At 41.6% G+C, this 26237-nt stretch overlaps 2 protein-coding genes and 1 long non-coding RNA gene across 12 annotated transcripts in view; 1 reads left to right on the top strand and 2 right to left on the bottom strand.

Moving 5' to 3' along the window:
* Positions 1-3360: 3360 nt before the first annotated feature.
* CEP20 (centrosomal protein 20) lies at positions 3361-7571 on the bottom strand. Of its 3 annotated transcripts, XM_064672898.1 has the most exons (5): positions 7444-7569; positions 6826-7023; positions 6145-6229; positions 5140-5279; positions 3361-3809 (listed from the first exon to the last, which is right to left on the bottom strand). In XM_064672898.1, the coding sequence occupies exons 1-5, from the start codon at positions 7469-7471 to the stop codon at positions 3733-3735; spliced, it is 528 nt and encodes a 175-aa protein (XP_064528968.1). In that variant the 5' UTR covers positions 7472-7569; the 3' UTR covers positions 3361-3732. The 3 variants fall into 3 exon arrangements, with proteins under 3 accessions (XP_064528968.1, XP_064528970.1, XP_064528969.1); XM_064672900.1 differs by lacking the exon at positions 3361-3809 and having other exon boundaries at positions 6145-6261; positions 7444-7571; XM_064672899.1 differs by lacking the exons at positions 3361-3809; positions 5140-5279 and having other exon boundaries at positions 6141-6229; positions 7444-7570.
* Positions 7572-9626: 2055 nt separating this feature from the next.
* Positions 9627-10875, bottom strand: LOC135423070 (uncharacterized). Its single transcript, XR_010434702.1, has 2 exons — positions 10567-10875; positions 9627-9941 (listed from the first exon to the last, which is right to left on the bottom strand). It is a non-coding gene; the product is annotated as an uncharacterized LOC135423070 (long non-coding RNA).
* The window catches only part of ABCC1 (ATP binding cassette subfamily C member 1 (ABCC1 blood group)), a 47736-nt gene continuing 31448 nt past the window's right edge, over positions 9950-26237 (top strand). For 7 of the 8 annotated variants that reach the window (XM_064672883.1, XM_064672885.1, XM_064672887.1 and 4 more), the window contains exons 1-4: positions 10914-11092; positions 23819-23995; positions 24427-24549; positions 25764-25901. In XM_064672883.1, the coding sequence (XP_064528953.1) occupies positions 11045-11092; positions 23819-23995; positions 24427-24549; positions 25764-25901 (486 nt within the window). In that variant the 5' untranslated portion in view covers positions 10914-11044. Of the gene's footprint in view, positions 10029-10913; positions 11093-23818; positions 23996-24426; positions 24550-25763; positions 25902-26237 lie in introns of those variants that run through there. The other variant, XM_064672891.1, reaches the window with a different exon arrangement.

The following is a 26237-nucleotide window of genomic DNA, read 5'->3' on the forward strand; positions in this document are numbered from 1 at the left end:
AAAAAAAAGTGTACCCCAGAAGGAAAGAAATGAACTTTCAGCTGCTTTAGTGTGGTGTAACCTGAACACAGCAGAGGGGAAAAAAGAAAAGCAGAGATTGTGATGTTAATTTGTTAAATAATCTGTCAGGTAAGCAATTTTTTTTGTTTGTTTCAAAATAGTTTTACTTAAGTTTTACCAACCACATTTCTCTAAGCTGACAAATGTAATAGGAACTGATGAGTGCACCGGTGTGCTACCACCTGTGTCAAGCTGTGCCCTTGCAACAGGAGGGACAGTGTTTGTCCAAGTTAGAACAATTAATCATGACAACAGTCTGATGAGGTAAAATACCAACTGCTTAATGTTAAGCTTTGTGCTTAACACTGGCTGCAGGTCGAGTGAAGTGTGTGGAGAGCACAGGTCAGTTTGAATCAGCTGGGCACCAGCTGCTGCTGAAAGGGTGTCTTTGCAAGCGTGAACAAATATTTTGAGTTTCTCTTCCTAAACGTAATTACCAGTGATAATCACTGCTCCGGAAAACTGATCAACTGACACCGAGCCCGGGCTCGATACGAGGGGTGCTCAGGAAGGAAAACGTAACCGAGTCCTCGGAGCTGCTGATAAAGCTTCGGAAAAAGCCTCCCCTGTGCATGACAGAAACTCAAACCTCTGAAGCAGCACGGGTGCTGTGGAGTCTAGAGACATATTTGCTCTCATTCTAGGGGAAAGCAAAAATTGGGTTTTAAAGAATTTTTTATTTTTAAAACTTGTGGGTTCAGTTCTTCCGAAGTATTTTCCAGATCTGATATCCACCGCAAACTTCACTGGCTCCTTGTCACCCTCACTTGTGATAACGAGCTTAGACAACGAACAGCAGCCTCTTTTAAAGTAAATCCCTCCATAATCTCTTGGTTAATGTTCTATCTCCAACAAAATTCAGAAGTGCATTTTGCTCATTAAAGCCCCTAAACTTCTACATGCTTATAACCTTTTTTTCGTTTTCTGATGTCAGTAGAAAGAATAAGGGCAGTTTAATACAAGACATCCCAGGCTGTAATTAAGCTAGATGGTGCTTCTGAAATTCTTTGAGAAAATAATTTTTCTCTGTGCTCACCCAGGTGGCAATTTCTTCTAAACCCTGAACTTGTAACTCCAGGATTGCGAATTATGTCCATCTAAATATTGATCTTGCTTACCTTAAAATTTTAAGGAATAAGTGCAACCATAGCTTTGCAATTCCTCTTCACCCATTAACAAGGCAGGCAGCCTGACATTCATTCCTAAGACTCACTATATGTCAGTATCTTGAAAGATGCTCTGATACTTCATGTACTGTCAAGATAAATGTTAGACCATTAATAATAATGTGATTAGATGAGTATATTTTCATAGACCTGTTTCAAAGCTTTGTTGTACAAATAAATATCACTGGAAATACACTTCAGTTTGATTTTATTACTTGTACAATGACTATACTTTGAAACAAGAGATTGTTTCAAAACCCCAAATCTGGACTGTGAGGGTATTAGAGAATTAGATGAAATGCATTTTGCACCAAGAGCAAACAGGACAGTTTCCACTCGCTGTCCCAGTGCAGTGTCTGGACAATGGGCTGAATCTCCCCAAGAAAATAGTCCCAATTCCCTCTGTTTTAAACATATTTCTTCTCTGATTTCAGGCATACACCTTTACCTCAAAGCTCAGTGAATGACACCTTTGTAACAGCCTCTGCTTTCTGGACTGTGGAGACCAGGAGCCTGCTGAGCTGTCTGCTTGGGAAAGGGTAAGTACCAAACATCCCTTTGCCTTCTTCAACCAGGGCAAAAATTGTATTTCATTTCTACCACTAAAAATCCATTTCCCAGGGAGCTCCATGGCACCTGGGCAGCATCTGAATGATCTATGTTGGGAAGACAGAAAGCAGAGGCAGTGGCTTTGGTTACACTGAAACATTTGCATAGCATAGAAGGTTAGGGATTCTGTGTTTCCCAGAGTGGTTTTTTTTTTGCCCTTGAGAAGACAATTCAGAATCCAAATTATACATAACAATTTGGAGAAACAGAGGTCTAGCATTTAACCCCTGGAAAACCAAAGCAAAAATTCAGGGATTTCTGTGGCCAGAGCAATCATTTCTGCATTGTTCAGACATTCATTTTTGCAACTTCCAGCTCATTCCAAAATGAAGGTGACTCACAAATAACGCCTTAGGAGATCTATTTGATACTATATTTTAGATAAAGAAATTAAGAGAGAGATCAGTGATTGTGAATATTTGCATTAGTGTGGCAGGCAAGACCCAAGAAACAAGGCAGAATCCCATGGAGTAGCTTTTACAGGGATGGCTCTTCAGCCCAGGAGCTGAACCTGAAGGAGGTGCAAGCTCAGAGCAAACACTGAAGGCACAGACAGAGTTGCTTGACCCAGTAGTCAACTGCCATTGATGCAAAGCTACAGGAGACTTACAGATGGGTTTGGTTGAGGTTGATTTGCAAACACGTCCTCCCCTTCTGGCAGCAGTCCTGAGACACTCACAAATGAGCAAAGGGAGAGCTACGGCACTGCCAGTCACAGCAGGGAGATGAGCTCACTGCTGAGGCTTCAAATGGAGAAATGCAGCCTCTCCCTTCAACTCCTAACTTCTCTGCAGTTTCAGAGCACAGATGAGCCTCCTGGCAGAAATAAAAATACACCTGCAATGCTAACTGGGTCAAATCAAGACAAAGGCAAAACTTCACAGTGTGCACAACTCAGGGTCCTTCCAAATTCACAAACTGCACGTTCTCTTCTTCTCTTTTTCCCCCCCTATTCACTGTACCATTTATGTGACGATTAAGATTTTTAGGAACCTTACCCTAAAAATTTATTTATATGAAATTCCTCTCAGTACCACTGGAAACATTTAACATTGATACATTTTGTTAAAATGAGTAGTGAAAAAAAATAGCTGACCTGTTATTTTTATGTACTCCTCTAAGTTTGGCTTCTAAAATAAATTTCAAAACATGTAAATACCTCAGCTAAAAAAGAGCTCTGGGAATCAGTAATCTATTATAAACTTTATTTTTAGCTTTCCCTGACTTTGAGTTTCATGTTGTTTGGGAAAAAAACCCAGAAATTCCTTCCCCTCCCATATACCCAGTGTTAGACCATACAATTTTTAGCAACTCCAGATGGAAAAAAACTTACCCTCACTTGTTTGGTGGCATTAAGATAAATATAGTCCTCGCTTCCGGAGAATTAAAAACAACTATCCCTCTAAAGCACTTTAATTTTCGATTAAAATTTATTTTCCCTGACTTATCTGAAATTAACAGCTTCTCCTTTCCAAAAAGATGATTAGAAGGTTTAGTTTGAACACTCTCAAAATACCACGCAGAATAAAACTGAAAAATTTTATTAAGAAACACAGGAAAAACACACAAAGACATAACATAGTAAAGAAAGTGCAGAAATGGTAAGTTACTTAACAAAAATCTGTTGGATAAACCCAGTATTTTCAAGCCAAATTCTAGACACAGGATTCATTGATGTGACCTCCTATACAGTTTTCCTTCTGCCAGCACTGGAGGAGGAGAGCCTTTGCTAACATTTTTTCACTGACAGTAAGTATGACCTCGTCATCCTTGTCTCATGGGTAGATGTTACAAGCTGAAATGGTCCCACTGGATTTGTTGGAGAAATTTATGCAAGAAGAATGTCCTAAATTAACTCTTACAGAACTTTATATGAGAAATTAGCAAATGAAAGATGTCATCTCTTTACACTTTGTAAAACAAGGGGCTCTTCGATGCTTGTGCCAGCCATCCTTCCTGGTTCTGGAATTCTGTCTGAAAATGAAACACAGACATAAATATTCTCATGCATTTGGAGACCTAAAGGTGTGTTATTTTTTATTATTATCAACTTTGATAAACAATATCAAAACCAGGCAATTTTACAAATAAATGTTTCCATGCACCTGTCTGAGATAAAAGCTTTGCATTACTCAAGATTAGACTTCAGACAACTTCCAACTCAGCTATAGTGAATGAACTGAAACAACAGAATCCACGTTTTATCAGGATCCCCAGTCTGCTGGAATAGTCATACACCTAAATAAGCAAGACAATTTCTAACATGAAGAGCAAGTTACTTGTTAAATATGATTAATCTTGAATTTGTAACTAACTGTAAACAATTAAATCTCTGTGTGAAGTTATATTGGAGTTAACAGGGCAGGGCGACCCTGCACAGAGTCACAACTTCAGAACTGACAAAGTTATACTTTAAAAACAGTTCTTCTGCACACTAAATTTATTTTAAAAATGGAGAAATTTCTGATAGGAATCATTATTTTCTAACAAAGAAGAAATTTATAGCAGTTTTGGTAAGGAAATTGTATTTCTTCAGCCCCCTCTTCTGGCAGAAGGGAAATAGCATTGTTTAAAAAAAGGGGGCTGGTACTTCTCTCACACTTTTTAGATGTCTGTGTGATCTCAGGCCTCATATTTTTCAAATTTTGGGATACAAACCAAATAGTTGATAGTACTAACAGGATAGTACTAAATTCTCACAGTAAAAAATGAAGCAATATGCCAAGCAGACTCTGAAGGAAAAAACTAGACCAATGAACCCTTTCATCCTGTAGCTTAGGCAGTATTAATTGTAACCAATCAGAAAGCAGACCAGAAAGGGCAAATAAGATTTAGCAGTGTTTACTATAGAGCAGTGAACTCAGGGCTTAAGCTCCTGTGGTCAGTGGGATGTGAATTATGTCCTCAGAAAAGGTTTATGCCCATCTACAGAACTGACAGCTAAAGAGTTAAGAACGTTCTACAGAAATTAGGTAAGTTAGACCAGATAGGAAACAGAGATATGCCCACTATTTAATATATTTTATTGAGAATTTATGTTAAATTCTTGTATTAAATCACCAATGTAGTAAGACTGTCTTTAGCTGACCCTTTTCATATTTGTGATAGTATAAGGGAGTACAATTTGGCCAGTTTAAGGGAAATGGTGAAGCCATCTGGTGTATGACCTTTCTGATACTGAGGACTGGTCTTTACAAACAACTGCAGAGCAGTACATCTGCATGTTTATGCTGCTCTATGCATATGTATGGTATAGGAAATCTAGTCACAAATAAAGTTTCTGCAAAAATGACACTGCACCCACCTTTTTGATTTCTCTCAGCAGGTGGTTTGATAAGATTCTGCTTTGGATAATTCAGCAAAGACCCTTTTGGAAAGGTATTGTGTGTACTTTCTTCTTTACCACCATGTAAGAAATGAGAGATAATTCCATACAGGAGAGGTCTGTTTAAGAGAGAAATTACAAAGTAGTCTATATAGAGGCTATAAATACTGAGAATTAAAAATACACCCTTTCCTTGGAACTTCTTAGACCATCATACTTACTTCTAGAATATGTACAGATGTCTTTATAATGATATAAAATACATTATGCCAAGTATCAATACATAAATAAGTACAGACCTAAGCTCACTCTGAACACCAACACTCCCCCAAAAAGCTTGGAATAGGAGATGCTCTGCACTGAACTCCAGATCCCCTGGTAGGTGAAGAACCAGAGCTTGCTTAGCACAAGAACACATCCACATTCTCTCCTTTGTGGATCAGAAGGATCCACACAGTCATGAAGGATCAGATTTTGGTGGGCTATACAGCAGCCCACCACTGCACACCCCAAACTTGGTTCTTCCTAAGCACCTGACAGACTGGGACAGCACAAACTACAGAGACTGCTGAATGTGCTTAAACCTGCTTCTGCCCTCAGCTCATTGATGCCCTTGTATCAGAGCACTGTGAATTTTATATCTAATCTCACAGTAAAATAATCTTTTTATTGTTCTACAAAGCAGCTCGCTGATATGCAAAGAACATATCTGTTTCCTGTAGAAAACAGACTGTGCTGGTAAAAGACTCACTGTGCAAGGACTCTTATCTGGAGAATGCCACGGTGTTGGTAGGATTAAATGGTAGTTTGGAGTATGTTTGAAAATGGCCCCATGTTTGCCATGAATCCAGCACATTAGAGCCAGGTGTGTGATCTAGTCACATTTCAATTGGTGAGAACATTTATATGTGATTTGTAATAACGCTAAAGAGAAAAATATACTGATATACAGAATATACAGCGCATTTTAAAAATCCTCCTTACACTGATTTTGCACTTGCGTCTTCGACTATATTCAGCTCTTTGGCAAGAAACTGTCTATCCAAGGGCACTTCAGGCTGGCCGGATTCTGGAAAAAAGATTTTCCCCAAATTCTTAAGACTGGTAAGAAAAACATCACCAATTAGCAGGAGACTTCAAAAGAGCAGGAGAGCACACACCTCCCTTTTAGACTATTAGTAACTAACAGTATATTGTAATTCCAGGGAACTCACTTATAACATTAGTGCTTCATACTCATATAATTTGCAATAGCACATTACCATTTTTATCTTCACTCTAAAAGGATCTAAGAAAAATATTAAAGAAGACTTACAGTATAAAGATAAATTAATCAGGCAAACAAGTCTTTCTCTAAAGTACTGTTATCAGATGTTTCAAGAAAAGTATTTTGTTGCAGGCTGCTAGCAGATTTTCTTGCTCTTGCATCAACTACTCTATAAACAATATAACTTAAGTGAAAGGAGCAGAGTGTAAGTTTTCTCAAAAACTAAGACTATGATTTAGCTTTATGCTGCAAGTAAAGCTGTGGAGAGGTTGTTTGTACCACATTAATTTCCAAGGGAGAACAAGATTGTGTGGCTTATTAATTCCATAGTATCAGTGGAATTACTCAAACAATGAATGACTATTATTACAGTGATGACAGGAAGTCATCCCCGGTACCTGCAGTTAGAACAGATGCTGTGTATTTGTATCTGTTATATTCCAGGTATTCACGGATCAGTTCATTGATCAGCAGGTTCTCATGGGACAGCGGCGGCCGAGGTTCGCTTTGGTCGTCCAGAGCATTGAACACTTCAGCTCTGATCCTCGCTTTGATTTCTCCAAGAGCGCCTCTTTTTTCCAGCGTGTCCTTTAAAACTATTACCACAGAAAGATCTGTTAATTTAGAGCCCAACGCATCCAAGCATAAACATAATTCCGGCGCGTCCCCGGCGCGACAGCGATAAGGTATCTCCACCTGGGCACGTGCCGCTGCCTAAAGGCTCCAGGCACGTCACAGACAAAAATTAAGCCTTCAGAGAAGTCACAAATTAATTATTTTTTTTTTTTTTTAGTAGTAAACACACGCTCGCTAATTTCAGAAGAGGAATAACTGGAGCAGGATGTGGTTAATAGTGAGACAGAGCGGAATACAGCCCGCTGTGCATGAGGGGGCGGTGCGCTGTGCGGGGCGAAGGGCGGCGGCCCCTTTAGCGCACGGGGCAGCTCCGAGACCCATCGGGCCGCCGGGACCCCCGTCCTCCCTCACGGCCATCCCGGCCGCCCCCGGCCCCCGACCTGCTTTGAGCTCCGCCACCGTCGCCATGGCCGCGCCGGGACCCGGATGGGGCCGGGCGGGCGCTGCGCAGGCGCGGGGATGGCGGAGCGTCCCTGAGGGGCCAGGAGGGAGCGAGGAGTGTCCTCAGGGAGCGGAGCCCCAGGAGGGTCTTCTGTTATCGGGCAAGGTCACGCTGGGATAAAGTAATAAAATAACCAGCACCGCCTCAATGGTGCCTGTGGAGCTACCGCTTGGTGTCCCAGCTGCGGCTCAGCCCTGTGGCATGTCAAGGTTGCTGTGCTTCCCCCCCCGCCTATAATTTCAAAGATTATCAAAGAGCTTTATTTAGAGAGGGGGAAAAAAAAAGAAAATTATTTAGAAAGGAAACGTGGAGAATGAGCGAGAATTTCCCCCAGCTGTGTAGCGGAGGAGTTTTGTACTCTGAGAGATGAACTGTTAGTTAAAAGGACTCGTCAGAGATGAGCTTCTAATTTAAAGGACTTGCCAAAATGTAACTGTATACGGCGTGTTCTGCAACTCTGAGGATCCCTGGCGTGTCTGGAGGCATGTGCGTGTGCCCCGTGTTGCTGGGATGAGTCAACAGTGTTTATTTTGTCAATGCATTAAGTATTTCCCAAAGGAAATGCAGCCGGAGTGGGTGAACGAACTGGATTTGTCATGGTCTGGACGGAGCAGCCTGCTGGGGCTTGAAGGAAAATGTGAGGCAGTAAAGCCTGACACTCACAAGGGTGTAGTGGTGGTGGGCTGTTGGGATTTTTCGTTTATTTGTTTGGTTTTCTACATTTCCTCTCAAAGCAAATATTTATATGATGAGCTTCCAAAGAATCTCTGGTGGGGGGCAGTAAATAAAATTCGGGGAAAGAAAAGTCCTTAGAAGTACTGGTGGAGTCAATCTGTTTCCTGACCCCAGCAGTCACTGTGTCGTAGCTGGGTGTGCCTCTGTCCACCCTGTGCCTGCTGCCCGGATCCCCAGTGCAACTCTGGGGACAAACAGCTCCTTACATTTAACACGCAAGGCATTTTCACAGTCAAAACATGTCTCTTCGCATCCTTCCAAACTTCTCCATGCTGTTATGAGTCACTCTGCTATTACACCTGATTTCCAGTTGATAAGTTGTTGCAGTTTTCCACCCTATATTTTCTATCCTGCTTCAGTTTGTATCCTATAAAGCAAAGTTCATGGTCCAAAACAGAATTTTGAGTGGTTCTTTTTTTTTTTTTCTGATTGCAAGGAAATCCCTTTTTAAACAAGATTGCAGTTTGTACTTCTTGCATTATTATGTGTTTTAAAAGATGCTTTTGTAACAATGGTTTGTGAAATCCATGTTCAGTGACTTTCTGGTACTCTGAGACCTTGGTTCTGTATCTCTGCAGGTTTGGGCTTGTGTCAGCTCTGTCTTTTCTTCTTCACGATAAATATTTTGAGTCTGCTACATTTTTCTTCTAGAGTCTTCTGCTTCCTCTCACATTAATTATTTATTCACTGTGTATTTTGCCTGCACTTTGGTTTACATTATTGTTGTTGTTGCTGTTGCTTAGAGTTTCTAAGGGAAGGAGATTGAATTAATTGGAAAGGAAATAATTTGAGGTGCAGATCCAAGTATCATTTGATGAGAAACATCACTAACCTGGTGCACAACCACTGGTGACATTGGGACAGTCTGAAGCTGAAAAAAATTATTATTTTAAACTAATTGGAAAGTTTGGATCCTGAATGTGTAACTAAAATTTTTTTAGTCTTTTAGCTTACAATAACATCTTGAGAAAAACATATATGGATAAAAATGTCATTTTCTTGACCCTCCTCACTTCATGCTTATTTCCTGTCTTCTTGTTTGGAACAATACCTGCATATGATCTCTGTATCCTAAATAATTTTCTGCTGTATCATTTCAGCTGTAAGTTTATATTCTTATCTAGTGTAAAAGTGTAAGCTCTTAGAGGCTGTATTATCTCTAGCATTTTTCTGGTTTACTATTTTATCAATAGTGCTATTAAAAGAGAAAAGCTCTTCCAACTCAACTATGGGATAGCTTGCATTAATTGCCAGAGCTACTAGCATTTATATGTGCTGCAGAGCACCTGGAACAAAAAGAGAATTCCTATCAGCTGAGGGGCAGTAGGATAACACATGTTGGAGATTGCGATGTAACTTTTTCAAGTCATAGTGAACATTGAGACATCAAAAAACCAAGATATTTAATATGATTTAAAGATCATTGTATAGAGTACACAAAACAGGACAACAATATTCTTCATATAAAAAAAGGGAAGCATACTTCAACATTTAGCTGTTCTCTTGCAATACTATAAAGATTTTAACATGGTATAAACTAAGGTAGGGGTTAAACTGACACAAACTTGTATAGCTTCTGGCTCCTGATTTGTTTGGTTTGACTTTTCTTTATGATTCTGCTCAGTTCATCAATGCAGATGAGACTTTGGTGAGGCCTGAATTCCGGTGCTGCTGCCCCTGGATACCCCGGGAGTGAGAGAGCTGGGGGACAAGACCAGAAATGCTGCAGTCAGATGGATAATCTGGCCACCACCAGCACAGTTCTGAAACTGCAGTGAAAGTGTGCAGGTGAGTAAAGAAGCAGGCTGTGATATGTTTTTCTTATTTGTGATACCTGCTTTTTAATTACATGTTAGACAAATGAGACCTATCTCTTTCTTTGTCCGTTACCATAATTGCTCTGAATAGAAAAAAAAAAAATTAAATTGAGGTTCTTTATGTAACTCATGTGATTAAAGCTTTCAGATGTTACTGTAGGGTAGTATGTAACCATGCTGCTCTTTGCTGCAGCATACGATGCCATTGCTACATCTGTGCCACCACATTCCAGCTGGTCTAGTCTACTACAGTAGATAGTCAGCCGAGCATTGAAGCTGTTTGTGGATGGAGTTGGTTTGGTTCAGTTCGTGCTAAGCAACTTGAACTAGTTCAGGGCTTAGAAACCAGTATAACTGGTTCACGTTTAAAAGTGAGCTGTTTGAAAGTGAGTGCAGGCTTTCGCTGTGGCCTTCCCCCGAGGACGATGCCTTGGCTCAGTCCTGCGGGGCCCTGGGGTCGGCAGGGTCCTTCGGTGCCTCTGCTGGGGGGGTACGTGGGGTCCCTGTACCTGGGGGCCGGAGCGATGCCGCGGGGAGGGGGATGCCGTGATGCCCCGCCAGGGGCTGCGGTCGAGTCCGAGGGTCAGGTGTGGTGCGGCCGGGAGCCGGGAGGCTGCAGGGGGTATGAGACCCGGGCAGGCAGGCGCGGCTGCGGTGCCGCAGGGGGCGGTGATTCCGCCGCGGTACGCGGGGGATGTCTGGGTTGAACAAAGACACGTGTTGGGCTCCGGCCAAGCCTCCTGGAGCCGCCCTCCAGCCCGGTCAGGGCCGCGGGACGATGGGCACCCCGCGGGGCCGGGGCCGCCCCCGTGCCGGCCGAGGCGGGGCCGCGCAGCGCGGGCGGCGGCGGCGCCGGGCTCGGCATCGGTGACGCGGAGCCAATCAGGGCCCCGCGCTGGCGCCGCCGGCCCGGCCCCGCCGCCGCCCGGGCACGGAGAGCTGCGCACGGGGAAGCGCTGCCGCGGGAGTCCGCGGACGCCTCGCCCCATGGGGATCGAGAGCTTCTGCAGCGCCGACGCCTCCGAGCCCTTCTGGGTGAGCGGCGGGACGGGGCCGCGGCCGCGGCGGCTGCCGGTGTGGGCACGGAGGGATGGCGGGGAGCAGGGCGGGACGGGGCTGGTGGCGGAGCCCGAGGGCGCTCCGGGGGAGCGGAGCCCGCGGTGCCGGCGCTGCCCTGGGGCAGAGCGGGGGCTGCGGTGCCGGAGCCCCGGCCCGGGCCGGCGGGGGGGCCGCGCCGGGGCCGGCGGGTCCCGGTCTCCGCCTGCGCGCGGTGTCCCTGTGCCCGGGTCGCGGAGGGGACACCGCCGCGCCTCGTGTGCGGGGCTTCCGGCAGGAAAATGCCTGGAGGGGGGAACCGGCGGGTGGGTGCCTGCCTGGGAGACTGGGAACGAGCTCCCGAGGGACCGGAGCAGGGCTCTGCCGGCCGCGGTACTCGGGGCTGTGCGGTAACAACAATAACGGTGTCTGGCGGCTCGGGAGCGGGGTGCGCTGGGGAGGAGGCCACGGACACGCTTTCTGCAGGCTGGCAGCTCTGTCGCGTGTTTGCACAGCGGTGTTTCCGCTGTTCCTCAGCGGAGAGCGGGTGAGCGCAGGTGCTGTGGGTGAACTGGAACCAGCTGTGCACAGGGAGCGGTGTGGGGACGCTGCAGTTGGGTCCTGCTCAGCCGAGACACGGGGGTTGTGCACGGGCACGCAGGTGCTGCAGCAGCGAGGCACCTGGGGGTGGAAATCCATCCCGGGAGGAAACAAGTTATACGGAGAAGGAGGTTGTGTGGAGGAAGGGAGGAGAAAGAGCTGGAAGTCTAAGGAAGAAAACGTGGGGAGAGAGCTACTGAAGGCAGTATAGGGGTGAGAGGAAAACGTGGAAAGAACTACTTTTGTATTCATCAGATATTTGCCAAATGGTATTGAGCTAATGAGCTGCCTTACTAGTTAAAAAAATAAAATAGAATCAGATGTCCCAACAAATGCCATTGTAATGTTTTGTCTCAAGAACCATTAACATATTACCCATCATATATTTAGTTTTTCCCAGCTGATCATAATTGACTCTGCTAACCTGCTTTTACATTCCTTATGCTCATATCTCTTTTCAGCTAATGTTCAGGTTTCTTAGAAATGGCTAAATTATGAGTTGTCATCATACATTTTTTCCCCCTCTCCTAGCGTGAGACTTTTTATTTGAAGAGCTTTAAAGAATACGTGTTTCAGAATTGGTTTATGGAAAATCTGACTTGAGAGAGTAGTAGTATTGTGAAAAAGAGTTGCTGGCTCATTCCCTGAGCTGTGGAATTGCAACATCAGGTGGAAGCAAGAACTACACTTAGGATGTTGGAAGCAACTAGTTTATGCAGGATTTCTGATAGCAGATTCTTTTATTAGGAAAACACTATTCTTGTATATACTACAGCCATTTCTGGTACTTGTGGTGTGTCATAACTATTCCATACATTTTTTCACTAGTTGCATTGGTTCCTGAGGTTTTGGGATTTGTCATCTGTCTCCAAATCATGTGGACTCTGCCTTTCATTTCTTCCAGTTTAAGATCCTTTGGGTGTGGTTGTTTGATTTCTGGATTCTTCTAATCCTGCAAAAGAACAATTGTACATTCCAATTAGGGTTAGATGTGCCTGGAAAAATCTTCCTTGTCTTCATAAGTAACACCCTATTTCCACTTGGTTGTTGCATCATTCCCAGTAGTGGAGAGGGTGGCAGTGGTGGTTTGGGTGCTCATGGATACTCTGGCTGCTCTGTTTTCTGGCATCTCCATTACTGCTGCTGTTTGAAGCTGAAGTAGTAACAGATTTTCAGAAAATGCCTGTGTATATGTGGTGTTCTGCTGGGCTTTAGATGCCACGTGTGGTTGTGCTGGTGCTCTTCCTGTCTCGAGGTACTTCACTCTTGAGCTCCTCAGAGCTGGGTGGTATCTGCATACCTGGTGCACGTGTTATTGCATTCCTGTGGTGAACTATATGGCTGCATCAGCTATTCTGGTTGGTCCTGAGGCCGTGCTAGAGGAGCAGAAGGATTTCTGGCAAACTCAGCTTCAAGGAAAAGACGTGTTTTCTTTCAAAGGTGATGCTGAGTCTAGGACAACTCAGTTTTGAATTGTGGGGGAGACTGTGGTTGGAAGGACTTAATGGACCCTTAAAAACTGTATGCTAATCTTCTTAGGCTTTGCTGGCCAGGATTTTTCTTGTTTGCACACCCAAGGAATGTTATTGTTGAAAGTTCTTGTCTGAGAATTAAACAGATTGGTTTTATTTAATACTTACTCTGAAAGGTCAGGAGCCCAAGAAAGTTTGCCATCTTCTTCACTCTGTTTTTTTTTTCCTTTTCTAGCTGTTTAGCCTACTTCTGTGCCCCTACTCAGTGTATTAACTTCACTGCAATCAGATTTGTCTGTAGAACTTTACTGCATCTTGCTTCCTTTGAACCAGACTCACTTTTTAAAAGGGTGCTGTTTAACCCTTCCTTGCTCTGGCATCACTGAGTATCTCAGAATGAGTATCCCGTCCATAATATAAAGAAAGGTACAGCTGTGTAAGATAAATTTATTATTTACTGATAGCTGTTGATGACAATAAAAGCTTTAAAATACTTTAGTGGACTTGAAATAGCATTTTGCACTACTTGCATTCTAGTTCAGTGACTTTAAAGGGCCTGTTTAAGCTGTAAAACTTTTTTGTGACCTAACATAGCTGAGATGGCTTTGGCTAGAGTATCACTAGTGTCTGAGTGCAGTCTACCTTGTTTCAATACCAGCATGCAAAAAACCAAAGGTAAAGTGGGGTGAGGACCACTGTCACTCCAGGTAAGCAGGATAAGTGTCAAGGCAGATGGAGAACTTGCTGCACGCTTTGGCCTGCTGACCTGGCTGTCTGGACATGTGTGCATGCAGTCAGTGCTCTCAGTGCATTTACATTTTGAAATAGGCAGCTGGGTTTCCTTTCTTCTGAGTAAAATTTTGATTTTGGTTTTTCAGAGCTTGTAACCTCCTCAGTATCATGTTTAGAGAAGTCTTTTCATGTTTAAAAGTGCTAAAGGAAGAGGTTAACAGTTTTTGTGGCACTGGGATATTTCAAGCCCAACACTCAGAAGGGCTTTTATGAAAAAGAAGTAGGAAATACGAATCTGAAACTTTGAGGTTCTTCCTTATACTTAAGGGAATGTGAGATAAACGGCTTATATTTATATAAGCTCCTATCATGTCCTTCACAGGCATTGTGTTTTTTAAAGTTGATTTAGACAGAAGTTAGCTCCAATTCTTTACTTCAATGAGAATTCATTTGAATTTTTTTCTACATTTTTCTAGTTGGGCTTCTGGTTTTTGAGGAAGGATTTAAAGCAAGTAATTGCATTGACTTCTAGGAGAGAAGCAGTTTTCATCTCCTCTGTTTTGAAAACTAGAGTCCTGTAATTATTCAAGCTATATCTCTGCCTGTGTAAACCCTGGCCTATTTCTTTCCTACTGGTGCAGAAAGCTTTTGTGGAGCCTCTTCAGTGTTAGTAAAGAAATGGTATCCACTCACTGTTCTGGATTTAGCACTTCTTCATATGAAACCAAACTACAGAAGAAAAACAGGAAGAATGAGTAAAGGTGAGGCAGAGCCTCGCACACAATTTCTAGGGACCAGCTTGGAGGGGTTGGACTCTGCTCCCTTTGCTGTCCTTCCTCTGCCTGAAGCTTTCAGGCATGTTTGTCTGCCTAAGTAAATGTATTTTCTTTGTCCAAAGACATTATGTTTTGTATTTGGGTTGACGTTGTTTTAGCCAGAGGGATCTATGATGTAGCTTGATAGAATTTTCTTAAGAAAAAAAAGTATTAATATTCTTCAATTTGTTATATTCTTAGCTGACATTTGTGAAGCGATACTGTGTGACATAAACAGGTGCTGTGCTTATATTGTTTATGAGGACACTAGTGGTTTTACTGAAATAGACTTCTGAAGGAAAACTAGATATTTTATGTAAGGAGCAATTTCATGTTGTTCTGAAGATCTGTGGCTTATGCTTCCATGCATCAGATAAGCAGTAAATTGGCACGTATCTTGGAACCCTGCAGCTTTTTGCACTGCAAGATATGTCTTCAGTGCTTTTCTGGTGTGTTTGTGGCAAAGCTAGGGAGGAGGTTTGAGGTGCTGTGAGAGGGTGCTGGGTGAGTTTGATAAAAGCTATGAATTTAACCTCTGCCTTTACTTGTACAGGTATAAAGTTTAGGAGTGCCTTTGTGACCAGTTAAGAGTATGCAGATCAGGAAACTTCTCATTTGTTGACAGAGGAAGGTCTTACGTGGACAGTGTTTGGAAGAGAGGAGCAGCAGTAGAGTGTTAAACAGAAAACCCTTCACTCAAGACGGTGCCTTTATTACAGTTAACAGCAGATTGCATGATTTGCATGGCTTGGCTGCTGTGTTTTTTAGTAATGAAAGCCAGAGGCCCATTTGTCAGCTTTCTCCTCTTTAAATCTGTAAGACATTCTTTTTATTGGTCATATGAACAAGGATCTCAATTTGCATAGAAATTAAACTTAGATTAGAAATGAAACTGATATCCCTTGATGCAGAATAGATCAATTTAGGGGAAATACAGGGAAATTAAGCCTGATAATCTGTTGTTGATAGGGATTTTCTGAACAGATGACCTGTCATTCTATGGCTGTCAGTTCAAGGTTGCTCCGAAAAGTTAAATGAGGAAAGAAAAGCAGCAAAATGCCTGAATAACTCTTGCTGTTCCATGCAATTACAGTGCAGTTTACATTGAAACACTGTGCTATACTGGGACCCAGGGAAGGTCAAACGAGGTTGTGCTGAAGTCATTCTGGGTCATCCCTAAAAAGCCTACTGCTGGGTACTGACCTTTTGCTTACTTTTAATAGAGTCAGAATTCCCTGCATTACTGTTTTCTCCCTATTTGCATCTGTGGGAGCTTCAGAGACAGTTTATCCCAACTTAAGCTGTTCTCTTAGTCCCTTGATAAGATCATTACCCCAGGTGTGTTCAGACTTCTCAGTGATTTGAACTCAAGGTACAGGCTGTTGCCTGTATCATTAAGCAAAAACCCTGGTTTTGGTGCAAAAAGGAGATGAGAGCAGGAATCTTTTTCTCCTGTGTCCTATTAAGTAACAGTGATTTCAGTGAAAAACTTTACAGAAGGGTAAAACCTATCCTTTGGTTCTGAAGCTGAATGGTAAATATTTTGTTGTCATTTGGCCAAATGTTGTCTTGTGGCACTTGCAGATATGGCAGGGAAGTGCTACGTCTGTAGAGAGAGGCTACATTTTAATTTTGCAAGTACTGATATAATCTGCCATATGTTTCTGTGACACAAAATAAATAGCTATAGTTGAGTGGCTTTTAGCTTCTTGGGTTACTTACAACTCTTGTAAGTGCCACAGCTGCAGGTGCTCCTTTATCTGGTGATTTCTTAGCACCTGCTTCTTATTTTAGGCTAAAAGGTTCTTCTTGTTTTAGGCTAAACAACAGCAAAAAATGCTTTTTTGCTTGTAATTTTACACACTGTTTCAGCTGATGCAGTGCTTTCTATAACAAAGGATCTCAACTGCTTGTAAACCTGAGGAAATACTGATGTTTGGGTTTGGGACAAGGAGGTACAGACACATGATTTAAATGCAGGGCCAATTATTGGAAAGTAGAGTCTTTTTGTTGGTATATTAACAAGTCAAATCTGCATTATGTAAGTCATTACTGTTGAGAACTTAAACCATTGCTAAAACCATTTCTAACTTGCTAAAACTATTTCTAATAGAAAACATAATGAGAAATTAAGGGCATTTCTCTGTCACTTACTGGTATTTTTCCACCCTAAATCTTCTTTATATAAAGGATTTAAAAATTTTAGGGCCTCTCTTTATTATGTGATTATTATTTTTTTTTAACTTTCCACCTCTTGCTCTAACAGTCTTGTCTTGTGATAACATTAAGGGACTATAAGAATAAAACTTATATTTCAGAATTACTTTGAAACAGAGGAAGAAGGAGGGGCATGGTTTTTTTCTCCCTTCTGAGGTCTCAATTCTTGCATGTTATTCTGGGGAGCTGGGCTAGAAGGCTTGCTTATGAATGATTTAAGGCTCTTTATATGACTTGTATGTCAAAATCTTAATTGGAGACCTGCATTTTTTTGAACTTTTGCTAAACAGTTATTTGTTCCTTGCTTCCCTGACTCCTACTAGCATTCATACTTAATATGAATGCTTCATACTTAATAGCAGGAGCTTCATACTTAATAGCAGGAGTTTTGTTCCGTTCATGATTTTTTGAGAAATGTGTTGTGTTCTCACTGTTTGGTGATCACCCCCTGCCCAAGATTCTAATATCAGTTTAAAAGAAGATCCCATATTGCATGGTAGGCTTAGTTCTGTAGTAATAAAGAAAACTCCAAACTATGTTTTTTCTGTGGGTGAATATGATCTCCCCAGGGGTTGGAGATCTGAATCTAATTCTTAGAACCCAATGTGGTAATTACCATTAACATTTCTTATTTCACCTTTGTGGCAGTAGAAGAACAAAAAGGCAGAAACTTATGGATCTATTTGGGGTATTATTGGCCTGAAGAAAGGTCTGAGACCTTTGTGGGTATAGGAGCACTTACCCTCACATGAGACCACAAAGGGAAGTACTGAAGTCTCTTCCCAAATTGGCAGTCAGGCTCACTCTATGTTCATTTGTTCCACTGCCTGTGGTAAGTGGTATAGGTCTGTGCAGGGCCATAATTCCAGAATTTCTGCTGGCAGAAGTAATTTCAAGAGTCTGTGGAGATCTGGGAATGAGATCAAGTATTTGGTTGTGTGGCTTTTACTTTTTAGTAGAATCCTGGGTTTGTGTGTTCAAAAAATTAAAAAAAAAATCACTGCCTTTCATCAAGCATGTGAAATAGCTGTCAGAAAAGTATTACTGTAAAATATGTGCAAGTATTTTAAATTTTTCTTCCGCCTCCTATTTGCAGAGTACACCCTTAGATGTTACAGTAAACCAATAAACCATTCGTTTCATACAGTTAGTACAGACTTCAAAGGAATTGGCTGTGTATTAAAAGTTTCATATAAATGCAGCATGAGGTCACTGTGTGCACCACTACAAAGGTACCATTTTACTTGTACATTCTGCACTAACTTCAGTTGCAAGAAAAACAACTGCATTGTGTCATAGGAGAGGTCTGTGCATTTTAGGTAACTTCCTGTTTATTAAGAAAAAAAGCTAGAGGAAATAAATGTCAGCTGAGGTGGAAAAGTACATCTGTCTGTGTATATTATGCTTCTTCATCTGGAATTGATTCTAGAGCCATTGGATCCTCTAATGCAAGCAGTACTTTTTTTTCAAAATAAAGGTCCTATAGTCCTTTATAAAGGACTTATAAACATGTAAATAGGAGTTTGTGATGGCTATTTCCATGTCATGTACCTCGTTTTGTGCCTTGTTTACCAGTTTTAGGGATGTTGTTACTGCCTACTGCTTGTTTCTGTGAATGTTCCTGAGCAGATAGGAGGGGTGTTTCTGCTGCTTTCTGGGGGAGTTCTGGAGTATTTTTCTTGCACAAATATCTGTTGCTTGTTTTATCAACCTTTATACACCACCTGTGGTGTAGCCTGAACAGTAAGCACAGCAGAGCAGGTGTTATGCTGGTCAGGGTTGTGCGTGATTGTGCTTGTTTAGCCTCTATTCTAAATATGCTCTTAGACAAATGGTGAGCTTCAGCACATGTTTCATGGTCTGACTCCAAAATGTGAATGAGAGAACAAAGAAGCTGCATCAGGTATCATGGACTTTTTTAAAACAAGGTGAGAATTCCTTTAAAGCAACCTTAAAGGGAGAGGACCTTTTCTGCACCTCCCCTCACCCTGTTGCCCACTGATGCAGCTCCTCTAGGCTCAGCCAGATTTGCCAAATCTCCTATCTGGGGAGAGGCAGGCAGGAAATTTGCTGTCCTAGATGGATGCCATGAGGCCATCAGCTTTCAGCCTACCCTGAGGAGAATGGTTGAGTCAGCTCTTGGGTTTATAGGTGCTACACTGGGGAATTTTTTAATACGAGAACTGCCAGATTGTGAGACTTCCGATTTCAGTGGGAAAGTGATGATATTATTAAAATGAAAGTTGTCAGCTGCAATTACGGTGTTACTGCCTGAGAGAGCTAATTACTTGCACTCAACTAAAATGTAAGCATTGCATTAAATGAAAAGTGTTTTTTACTGTTAGGAAGATAAGATTGAGAAACCATATCTTGGTATGACAAAGGAGGTGGGTGATACTGAAGTAATGGGTACACACCAATGTCAGTGTTGAACTGCATTTGAAAGAGTAAGTGTTGGCCATGATATTAAGATTCCAGTGTGGTTTTGTAATCTCATTTTTTTACACAGGTGTGTGGTAATGTTTAAGTAATTTTTCTGTCACAGTTGGTTCATGCAGGTGGATTTAGCAGTGTGCTGGCAGCCTACATCTCCAGCACACTTGCACACAGCAGGCATGCAAGTGAGCAGTTTTGGTCTCTTCATTTCTGCCAGTGAAATTTTAAAATGTGCTGTGGATCAAGTAGGATTATTGATGTGAGAACAAGCAGCCACTGGCTGCTCACTAAACAGCCTTTCCTGGCTGCCTGTCCAGTGTCAAATGCTGTTATTCCTCAGCTTAGGCATCCTGGAGGCATAACAGCTTCCCTGTGCTCTGCCTTCCCTCAGCACAGGCACAATAACTGATCTTTTGTGTTACACCTTTGTCTCACATTCGTGCTGTTGGTGTTTTTATCTTGCCTGCTCCTGAAATTTTAGACAGGAGTTAGTATAGTTCTTAATTTAGCTAGGGTTTATGCACTGTTAAATAAGTGGTTTACCTGTGAATAGAACCAGGTCATTTGATTCTGGAGAATGCCAAGAATTTTTTTGTGCCCTTCTTGTAGATAGAGGTTTTCACTTCAGACGTGATAGGAAGGTTTTTGGTGCCATGAGAAAAAACCTGCTACAGGGCACAAAAACTGTGGACCGGTATTTTTCAGCCACAGTGCTGGTGGTGAAAAGGAAACCTGAGAAATAGGTCAGATAAATTTAAAAATTCTCATTTGCTCTTCTGGGAAACTTTAAAATTGTCGAGGAATTTTTGAAAGGAAAAAAAATCTGAAATTATTTAACATCTGAGATGTGTTTTTTCTGGACTAGGCTAAAACTAAGCCAACAGCAGATCTCTTCTCTCCCAACATGTAGTAAGAAAGGAACAAGGATCAGACTGATTCTTCTCCAGTGGGTTCCTGCAGTCATAGCTTAAAACAAAGGCTGGTTTCTGATTGTTCAGTCTAAGAGCTATAGACCTCAACCCCTTTTTTCCTCCTTCATGGCAGGAATCTGCTGGTTTGTGTAGGCTTTCAGTGGATAGTTGTATCTCTGTCATTTGTTGTGACCTTGCAAAGTGGAAGGGTTAACTGATCAATCAGAGTGAAAATTATTAATCTTTGAGATGTGAAAAATGGGGTAGCTTTGTGCTTTAATAGAACTTGCCAAATAAAACTTGAGTCAGAAAAAATGTTGTTAATTTGCTAATTAATGTCTGTTAAATACAAAGGTCTGCTTCAGTGAATGTTTCTGCATTGTTCCATGAAGGATTTTTGGTTTTGATGGAAAAAAATAAAACTGAAACTGGGTTTATATAAAGCAAAGGAGAAGCATGTACTTTATACTGGCAGAACTGGTCTAGACTTGTGTAACTGAACCTGATGATTTGAATATGAATGCATGTTGGTTTCATGATGAGTGTGATGTGTTTTCCAGCTACAGTTGAATCTCATAAAGCCCATGCAGAGCTTGGGCTATGCCTGTCTTCTGTAATGAATTGAGTTCCTCTTGATTTTGTCCTCTGAGGGCATCAACAGCTCGGTTCAGGCTGGGAGCATGCTGCTGATGTGACCTACTGACAGTCCCCTGTCCTGCTTGTTGGGTCTCTCAAGTGTGGCCTGAGTGACTTTTGGACAGGTGTTAACTGGGAAATGTGCTCCAGTGGCTCTTGCACAGGTGGTAACTGGGAAATGTGCTCCAGTGGCAGATGGTCAGTCTGCAGCAGAGCCTGCAACTTCAATCGGTGTGGACCTGAGTGAGAGGAAACTCGTGAGGCTGTTGCTCAGCAGCAAGTATTGTGTCTACAACCCCATCCCTGTCTCTGCTCCTGCCTTGTGTAGACACAGCCTGAGGGAATTGCACCTATGGAAACAGCAGGAATAATACTGCCCTGTCTCTCTTCATGCATTCCTTGTCTTTTTCACCTGAAATGGATGTAAAATGGAAGCAGCCTCTGCATCTCACCTGTGTGTTGCCATTTCTCTTGTACTGGGAGGAAAAGTGGATTTTAAGCTAAGCACGCTCCTACTTGATAGCAACAGCCTCTGGATCAAATCCTGGAAAAAGTACGAAAGAAGATACACTGATGTTGCTGCAGCTGTTAAATTCTAGCAGGTAGTTAGAACCAAAATTGCCTGTTTGTCCCATCCTTCTTGCATTTTATGCAGAAACAAACACCTCCACATAACTTGCGAATAAGAAAGTCAAATGAAAGGTTGCACATGTTTTTAGAATGTCCTCCAGCCAATATGCATAGCAGTCATGCATACAGCACTTCTTGCTTTTATTTCGCCACGTGGCAGTGACATGTGCATTACCTGCTCTGACCTCTCTGGTGCTTTCCTGATTCATTTTACAGCAAGCATTTACAAACACTGCAGAAGGAGTTAGTAACTTTCTTAAGCAGTGTGTAGATCTCCAGAAGTTTACTCAATAAAATGCTCCTGTTTGTTTGTGGTAAAGCTGATTACATCCTGTCGATTTACTTGTATAATCTTGTAACTGTCTTAATTTGTGAATTGTAAACTGTTCTGCAGAGTCATGAGACTTTTTCTTGGCTGTTGTGCTGTAGTGGAGCAGCTGGGACTTGGAAAGCCGAAAACATTTGTGTGGTGGGTAAATGTAAGGATGACTCAGCTGAAATTTCTGATGAGTTATGCAGTCAGGAAACTTAATAAGCATGTGGCTTGCCCACAGTGTCTCGCAGGCACTGCCTGGTCACGAACAGCTTATGTGACCCCTCTGCAGATACATTAAAACATAATTGGGCATTTGTATGCTCTACCAGTGTGAATTCCCTTGAATTAGCTGTAGTAAGTTCAGAGATTTTCTTTTTCTAAAAACTGGAAAATTAAAAATGATATGAAGTGAGAAGAATTTTTAGCATGCTGTGGAATTAGAGGAGAAAAATAACAGTGAGTGTCCTGTGCATACAGTCTGTGGTATCTAACTGGGAAAGAAGTCTTAGATTCTGAGAGAAATCGAGGGAAATGGGGAAGGCAAATACATCTTCCATTTCTCTTTAGATCTATGTTCTGTTTGTAATTGTGCTTGAAACTGTTTAATCAGTGGAAGATGGGGACAAACAAAGATCAAAGTGTGGTGATTCTGAGCAGTGGGATCTGGTTTCAGCTTTGATGTTGGAATAGAGGGGACAGGCACTACAGCTCCTTTTGGTTCTGTTTCCTCATCTATAAAATGTGGGTAATGGCACTTATTTCTGTGACTAGCTCAGGCTTTTATAGAGGAGAAGGATTACTGACTGTCATTATGTCCCAGTAGTGGTACTGGTGGTGCAAGCTGAGCAACTGCCTGAAAAAATGCTTTGCCACTGAACATGATAGTATAGTTAACAAGGCTTTGGGCTTGGGACTGCTGCTCTTGGCTGTGGGGCTTTTAAACAGAGGCTTGTGAGTGATGTTTCAGCTGTCCAGTATTGCAGTTCATCTGCAGCAGCAGTATTTCTGTATTGGATTGTTCTGTTGGACAGTCAAAAATTTATGGCACTTGAGAGGAAGTGTCTCTTTTGATAATTTTTCAGCAGAGTCAGTAATTTTAAGGTAAAATTTGCTGCAAGAGATTTTCCTAACTGAGAGAAGGATAAATATGATATGAAAGCTCATTTTATTAAACAGTCTGTCATTGTAAATAGTCCTTGTACCAGTACTGGAAATGGTGATCACATTTTTATTACTGTGTCAGTTTTGGTTTGACTGTATGGTTGTTTGACTGTCTTGGTTTTGACACTTGTGTTGAGAAAAATAGGAAAACATTGAATTATATTGATTTACATTCTCTTGTTGTTGAGTAGGAAATAAACTGCAAGAGTGAACCTTTTACTTAGTTGTGTGCCTTGTTGTGAATCCTCAACTGGGTTTGCTGCAGACAGCTTGGGAGCTATGCTTTACAAATGCTGGCATGATATTGTCTTGTGCCATTCACTTTTACTGTGTGCCAGATAATGTTTGCACGTGGAAATCTGGGAATGCAGTGTATCTGAATATTTAAACATACATGTGATGCACAGTGGTTATAGTGGGAGGTAGCTAGCACTGTCGTGGTTTTTTTTGCAATGATAATGTGAAAATTCTTGATTAATGCTGTTAAAGATCCTGGTAAGTACTGTTGAGGATCCCTATTACAGTCGAGTGAGCTGTATGTTATGGTATGTTATGTATGTATGTTGTGGTAGCTGTGTATAACCACAAAAGTGACACCGTCATCTTGTGAAGGTTTGAAACTTCTGAGCTACAAAAAGTGCAATAAAATTAGATGCATCACAGAATGGAGCCAGTTTAATACAAGTATAAATAAGTGCACAAGAGATACAGAATAAGGCTGATAGCGGCTATTTCTGACTTTTAAATATCGAAGTTCAGTGTTTGCTTTTTCTTTAACTCAACCTGTTTTCTTGCCCCAGGATTGGAATCTGACATGGCACACAGAAGATCCAGATTTCACCCCATGCTTTCAGAACACAGTCCTGGTCTGGATTCCTTGCACTTACCTGTGGATCTGCTTCCCAGTGTACTACCTGTACCTTCGCCGTCATGACAGGGGATACATACAGATGTCCAACCTTAACAAAGCCAAAACGGTACCTGACTTTTTAAAATCAGGACTTCCTGAGCTTATCTGGAAGTTTGAATCTGTTTTCAGCAGTGTTTTAGCACAGTATTTTTGTTGAGCACCATTCTTGGCCTGCATGTACACTTCAGCTGTAACTTACTTGTTCTCCTTGTGTGTGATTTCCAAGCCTTACATGTTTCCCTTGCCCTTTTATTAGGCTTTTTGAAATTTACTCTGGCATAGTAACAGACATGTAGATCCTGTGTAAGACCAGTTGGAGAAGACTATTTTAGGCAACTCAGTCTCAAGGCCAAGTTGTTTTTCTTTTGTGTATGTTGTAGAATTGCCCAAAGGATATGATCTGATTATGACTTCTACTAACATATAACATCTAGTGTTCATCTGTTGTGCTGCATTATCTGTGTGAACTGATGTATTAAAGACACTTCTCTGTTGCAGGCTTTGGGTTTAATACTGTGGATAGTCTGCTGGGCAGACCTTTTCTACTCTTTCTGGGAAAGAAGTAAAATTTCTCGAGCTCCATTTTATCTCATTAGCCCTACAGTATTGGGTATAACAATGGTAAGTTCTTCTGCATGGCCACTGTTCATGCAAAACCTTAAGCAGTAACACCATCTTGATATTACTCACAGTGTTGTAATTCTTTAAGCTACTGCCTTTATATACAGACTTATTCTGCAGCTGAACTGCAGTTGACTGAAATGTCTGCTGTGTTTTAAAAAAAAAATTAGGAAAAAAACCCCCTCCAACCCAGCAGTGCTCAGTGTGTTGCACATCAGCACATAAGGCAGTGCTAGTTGTCTTGCCTTATTTTGGTAGGCTTGAGCTACCATTTATTTAATAGTTTGACTCAAGCATGGGGTGAAGGAATCAACTCAAAGAATACTGTTTCAGCCTAGATAATACAAACCACTGAACTTGGTGGAAGACAGTCAAAGGCGTTGCATTATTAAGTATCTTATTACAAACTCTCTTGCATGTAACATTCTTTAGGGCATGTTTTCTTTGTTACACTTCCTGGCACAGTGGAAATCCTAAATGCCACGAGTCACACAGGTGTCCCCAGCTAACTCTTTCTACCTAGATCCACAACTATTGTCTGCTTCCACACCAGTACCCCTGCAGCCTGCATTTCAAGGAAAATACCCTGCTATTCATTTGTTGTCACATTTATCCTGGACTTGGAGTGGTAGTGATTAAACAAGATGGTCAAGGGGGAGAGTGGGACACCACAGCTCCAACAACAACCAAACAAAAAAACCCCACCCAACAGCCCTCAAACATACTGACAAATGCAAGAGCTGTTAAGTACTTTGTGGTCATTTAATAAATGCAATTGTCAAGCTTTTGTCAGGCTGATTGAAAATGGTGTGTCAGCAGCCAAGTGAGATGTACCAGCTTCCTAAAGGACTCTGAAAACACACAAAATACAGAAGTAGAGTAATACTTGGTCAGGGTTGTTTGGCATTGTGGCTTATATGGAAAGAAATCTTTTTATTGTAAAAACAACTTTTGACAGCACTTTTGTGTATGTGATCATTTATTTCTAGGTAATATATATTCCTTTTCTTTTTTTTTTGTCCACTCCTTTACTGATACAGAGAATTTCCTATTTAAGTGTATTTTTGAATTACACTTAAAACTTCAGGGTGTTAGTGTGTGTGGGACATACTGGATTAGAAATTTTAAATAAGCACACTTTAGCACAGTACCTTTAATATGTGCATAATGTATTGTAAAACTTACAAGTATATTTTTATCTTATTTGTTCACAGTTGATTGCCACATATTTAATACAATATGAAAGAATAAAAGGAGTCCAGTCTTCAGGTGTGATGACAATTTTCTGGTTTATCTCATTGTTATGTGCCACAGTGATTTTGATATCCAAAATAAAACATGCCTTAAATATGGTAAGTGATTTTTAGCCTCATTCAGTTGAAAATAATCTGAAATGCTGCAGTAATAGAGCAGTTGCTTGCTAATTATGCCAGTCAAGTCAGTTAATGATTCATTCAGGGCACCTTGGGTTATAACAGCAAAACAATCAGGACTTAATGACTCCTGTTTTGAACTGCTAGTGGAATTCAGAGGGATTTTACCTGTAGCAACAATTGCCAAGAAAATTTTTCTGACTGTTGGAGAAAGCGGATGTGTCTGCTTGAGTACACTGAAAGTGGATAATCTTTGATATGAAACTGTTTTAACTGGGAGTTTACGTCACCTTCCTGTTATTATACTGTGGATTT

Source organism: Pseudopipra pipra, chromosome 16 (genome assembly GCF_036250125.1).
Source record: "Pseudopipra pipra isolate bDixPip1 chromosome 16, bDixPip1.hap1, whole genome shotgun sequence".
Lineage (NCBI taxonomy): Eukaryota > Metazoa > Chordata > Aves > Passeriformes > Pipridae > Pseudopipra > Pseudopipra pipra.